At 48.8% G+C, this 5,538-nt stretch overlaps 1 protein-coding gene across 1 annotated transcript in view; it reads left to right on the plus strand.

The window, feature by feature from the left end:
- Positions 1 to 747: 747 nt before the first annotated feature.
- The window catches only part of PET117 (PET117 cytochrome c oxidase chaperone), a 6,415-nt gene continuing 1,624 nt past the window's right edge, over positions 748 to 5,538 (plus strand). The window contains exon 1 of the mRNA XM_019632803.1: positions 748 to 934. Within this exon, the coding sequence (XP_019488348.1) occupies positions 839 to 934 (96 nt within the window). The 5' untranslated portion in view covers positions 748 to 838. The remainder of the gene's footprint in view (positions 935 to 5,538) is intronic.

Genomic DNA, 5,538 nt, shown 5'->3' on the forward strand with positions numbered 1-5,538 from the left:
TCTGTGAATTCTAGTGGGAAAGAATAACTTGATAATACCTCTTCATTAGAAAGCCAAACGTCTTTCTACGCCTTGTACGTACCTTCCGCTATTCTCCAATCACTCCTTCATTCTATCATTTATGTTCCTAAGGACGTGGGTGTAAAAGTGACCTCTTAAGGATTACATCGGCAACAAGGTAACCAGCTCTCTTCATATCAGGAGGTAGGGAGGTGTGGCTGCCCAGTTATCAAGCTCTATAGCTATAAGACTTTTTGATTTTAAGAAAAATCAGACATTGAGCAGCACCCCACAGCGTCAAGATGAAAGCAGGTGACCGCGTCTCTGTTTAACTAGCAAAACTCCATCTCCTGGTGGCATTTCCTCCGCAAAAAAAGACAATGGGGGCTGCGTTTGGTGAAGGTGGCATTGAGCAGAGCATCTGAGTCAACAAGGTACCCCAGTAGGAATCCCGACACCCCCTCTCTGCCCCTCCCACCCCCAGACGCCCCCAATCGCTGGAGGAGGGGGATAAAATGAGGTGGCTCAGGCATCCCTCCCCCCCTCAAGGCGCAGGGGCCACCTTTGGGCCAGGGTTCTTTAGAATCTGAATTGGGAGAATTTTAACCCCGCCGCTCGCAGGGTAGGGAGTAGATCCCTCCTGTCCCTCAGTCCTGGGCCTCATTCGGTACTCGGCTCTCGACTGCTCGTGTCTGGCAGCAGCGGGCGACACTCGCGGAGACTGAGGCTCTGCACTCGAGCTGTCAGGCCTGGCTCGCACAGGCAGCCACGCGCGCTAAGCTGTTGCCCTGGGGCCTCGCGCTAGTAGGAGGGGGTGGCCGGGGCGGCCCGCGCGGGGATGTCGAGGAGCTCGAAGGTGGTGCTGGGCCTCTCGGTGGTGCTGACGGTGGCCACCGTGGCGGGCGTGCATTTAAAGCAGAAGCAGGATCAGCAGGTCGGTGTCATGTGACCATTTCTTCCGGGGTCCCCGCGGCGGCGGCCTGTGCCTCTCCGGTCACCGCACGGTTCCCCTCTCCTGTTCTTCCCTCCTGTCCTCAGCGGCGGCGCGGCCGGGCGCCTCCATGGTTTAGCTATTGCAGCCCGGCCACCGCTGGCCCGGCCCTGTGTTCTGCAGCCCCAGCGGCCGCCTGCGTCCTCGAGACCCAGGCCAATTCCTCCTGGCCCGCACCGGGCAGCCCTGCCCTCCGCGCTGAAGTTGCCTGGCTTCCTCAAACGCACGCCCTTTGCAGGTGGTCAGCGGTTCCGTTTTCAAGTCACAGACAGCCTGCCGTGATAGAACCTTTCAGCATCTCACTGGGGCCCCTAGAAAACACAAGAGGGGAACGGGTTTCCTTGGGGTGCATTCAGCAGGTTAACGGCCTCTCTTCACTCCCTAGGCCCAAAACTGGGTCTTAACTTTTTATGCTATTAGTATTTATGTTTAAATGCTAATAAGGTTTTATCCCATGACGAAGAAGGCATCCTTGCACCCGCCTTCGTGTCTTAGGCAAAGGTAATTTGGTGAGATGCTTGTTTTTTTGTTCTTTTAAGGAGCAATTTGCTATGGAAACTATATTCTGGGAACGATAGCCATACTAGCCTCCAACTTTTCTCCTTTTGGTACTTTTATTTCTGGAAATATCTGTGACTTACTGATCAGTGGACTGACCGTCCGTTCTGCCTCTCTCAGTGCATATATTCTTATTCAAGTTGGCAAATGTTTAATGATGATCACTGTGTGCCAGGCACCACACTAGGCACTTTTGGGAAACAAAGATAAGGAAGCACAGCTGCTCCTGAGATTATAAATGATTCAAAACACTCAACTGAATGTTGAGTGTGAGGATGGGAACTAGGTTGTTGGTGAACTCGCAGAGAATACCTTGGCACAGTTATTGGTTGAATCTAGTTTGCCAAGGGTGAAAGTAATGAACTGGATGAATCAATATTAAACTCATTTCTTGCATTGGACTCTGCTGTGTTCTCAATATACAGAGATGAAGCAGATGACTGGTCTTTGACCTTGGTATTCACAGCCCACGGAAATCGGAGGAGAGGAAGCCAGTGATGATACAAGAATTTAGGGGAGGAAGGCATGGGATGGCTAATAATGAAAGGGCATGGAAGAGATTACAGATTTGGTATTAAACTATGGGTTCTAACTGGGTAGCTTTTGGAATAGAGGCAAGAGCCTTCCTCTTCTAAGAAGGAAAAGATGGTGATCCTGAGAAAATTTGAGGTGGAGTAGAGGATGGTATATCAGATGTAGCTCCGTCAGTGAACAGGGATTTTCAGAGTGTCGGGTAGGGCTGAAGAGTAGTTCAGAACCCTAGTTACACATATGATGTTCCTGGGAAGTTTTTACAACACAACTGAGGCTGGGCCCTAATCCAGACCTTTTAGATCAGAATCTCTTGGGGATGGGAATCTATCTTAAGTGTTTCGAAAGCAACCCTGGGGATTCTAACACGCAGCCAGGATTGAGAACCACTGTTAGAGAGTGGAAGAACAGGAAGATTTAGATATTTTGAAGTTAGAGATGAAGAAAAGATTGATTATAATAACCTGTGTTTATCTTATATCCAGGCATTCATTGTGGGCTTACTTTCTAGCAGTGGGAAAGAGATGGCTAAATGAGCGACATAGTGGGTGTGTCAGAAGGTTCAAGGAAGGAAGAAATAAAATAATAACTATTGTTATTGTTTCTTGACTGTCTACCGCATAGCAGGCACTGGACTAAGTACTTTAAGTACATCATCTTTAATCCTCATAGGAACTCAGCAAAACAAGTGGTACTTACATGAGGAGCCAGAGTTAGAATTGGAATAGTGAAGCGGGCTTAGTGGTTAGTAAGTTAGTTAAGTGGAAATTACAGGAAGGATGTGGGAGGCAATCAGCATAGACATTGAAACTTGGAGAAAGATAGCAAATAATGGATGGAGAACAAGATCCTAAGCATGTGCTCGTGTCTCTGAAAAGGCAGGGTAGGATCTCAGAGGCAGGTGCTGAATGAATCCAGTGTCCAGTGTGGGCTTTGAGGGGTGAGGTGGATGTGTTACGCCATGGTGTCAGGAGCACAGGCAGGAAGAGCTGGGGAGGGGGAGTGGAATGAGCACCTCCATTTCTGTCCCGAGATATTGCCAAGAGTGCAGGGATCAAGAAAGTTGGCTTTTAGCTGAATTATCAGCCCCAGGAGTTAAATTTCTCTACTCCCCTGTAATAGGGAATGAAGCGTTAGGCCTGGAGGAGGTCTAGCAAGTAGGCACTTAGTTACTTTTAAATAGACATAATAATTAAAAAAAAACAAACAAACATATCTAGGCCCTGGGCCCTAGCCCCATTAATTCTACCACACAAGGCTACTGTTAAAAGCTTGTTAGAGGAGACAACCTAGATGGCGCAGTAGGTAAACACTGTGTTTACATTTTCTCACAACCACATCAAAATTACAACTAACCTACAAAACAACCATTATTGAGAATCTCCTAAAATCAAGCTGAACTGAATCCCTTCAACTAAGGATGCTCAGAAGAAGCCACCTGCACACTGGTAGGAAGGGCAGAGACGGGGAATGGGTTGGTCCCACACCTACACATGTGACCATTAAAGATCTGGAGGGCTATTTCGGCCTCCACCCATCTCCTAGAGGAGCGAGATAGCTCAACCCCACCCCAGCCCAGGGTTCCAGTGCTGGGGAGAGAAGTTCCCATAATTTTTGTTGTGAAAACCCGTGGAGATGGTGACTGAGTGAGACTGAGGGCAGCTGCACTCATAGGCGCTCCTCTTAAAGGGGCCGTGCATGGACTCACCCAACAACAGAATCACTCGCTCTGAGCCCCAGAGCTGGGGCAGCAACTGACAGTCAGCAGGGACATCTGGTGGGGAAGTGAGTTGTCTGGCTTGGGATGGGGGCTGGAGAGGCCACTTTCTCCTGGACGGGGGAGCTGGCAGAGGCCATTGTTGCTTTGCTGAGACCTCCCCTTTCCTGGTGTGCGAATATAGGCAGCCACTATATCTGAGTCTCCACTATTTGTTGATTCGTTCACCACTCCCTGGTGATTTGAGATCTGGCCCTGCCCAACTTTCCAGTCACACCCAGGCTGCTTTCAGTGGCTTCTTAGTGTAGACTCTGCTTTGGCTCAAGCTGCAGACTTTCCTAGGGTCTCCCAAAGGTTCGTGGAACCCAGACAAGCAGCATCTGGCTTGAGTGTGTCCTGTACCTCTGGCTCAGGAGCCCTAAGTGTGGCACTAGCGGTAGCTGGCTTTGGTTCACGGCTTGGCCTCTCAAGGCGCTACCAAGCACAGCATGGGCGGCAGCCATCTGCGGATTTCTTTCGGGCTCCTGCTAGATGGCCCCAGGTGGTGCACGAGCTACAGCTGAAGTAGACCTACAGCGGATTGCCTCCAAGGTGGTCCTGGGGCTGGTGCCCCCAGCGGCCAGCTTCAAAATGAGGTGGAGCATCACCCAGCTGCCTCCAAGTACGACACACCCAAGAGGCAGATTGGGCAGACACCAGAGTCCTGCTGAGGCAGATCCTGCTCTGTAGGGTCAGCAGCCCCTGTACAACAACTCTTCCACTGTAGTCAAGGCCAGTCCTCACAGTGGGAGAGCCCAAGGGCCAGTCCCACCCATTGATGTGCAATTATCAACCAAGAGGAGGGCGCACACAACCCACACAAGGGACGCACCTGGAGCACGTGGCTCAGGTGATCAGAAAGGCTGCACCACTGAACCCCACAGCACATCTACTACATAAGGCCACTCTACTAAGACCAGGAGACATAGCAGCCCTACCTAATACATACAAACAAACACAGGGAGGCAGCCAAAATGGGAAGACAAAGAAACATGTCCCAAATAAAAGAACAGAATAAAGCTCCAGAAAGAGAACTGAGCAAAACCGAGATAAGCACTCTATCAGACACAGAGTTCCAAGCACTTGTTTTAAGAATGGTTAATGATCTCAGGAAGAACTTCAACAGATAGATGGAAACCATGAAAAAGAACCCGTCAGAAGTAAAGGATACAATAATGGAAATGAATATATTACAGGGAATCAGCAGTAGATTAGATGAAGCAGAGGATCCAACCAGCGATGTAGAAGATAAGATAGTAGAAAAGACCCAAACAGAACAGGAAACAGAAAAAAGAATCCCCAAAATTGAGGACAGTTTAAGGGGCTTCTGAGACAATATCGAGCGTACCAACATTCGCATTATAGGGATACCAGAAGGAGAAGAGAGAGAGCAAGGAATTGAAAACCTATTTGAAAAAATAATGACAGAAAACTTCCCTAACCTGGTGAAAGAAATAGACATACAAGCCCAGGAAGTGCAGAGAGTCCCAAACAAGATAAACCGAAAGAGGCCAACACCAAGACACATGATAATTAAAATGCCCAAGGTTAAAGACAATCTTAAAAGCAGCAAGAGAAAAGCAGTTATCTACAAGGGAGCTTCCATAAGACTTAGCTGATTTCTGAACAGAAACTTTGCAAGCAAGACAGGAGTGGCAGGAAATATTCCAAGTAATGAAAAGCAACAATATACAACTAAGAT

This window comes from Hipposideros armiger, unplaced genomic scaffold, assembly GCF_001890085.2.
Source record: "Hipposideros armiger isolate ML-2016 unplaced genomic scaffold, ASM189008v1 scaffold_1176, whole genome shotgun sequence".
Lineage (NCBI taxonomy): Eukaryota > Metazoa > Chordata > Mammalia > Chiroptera > Hipposideridae > Hipposideros > Hipposideros armiger.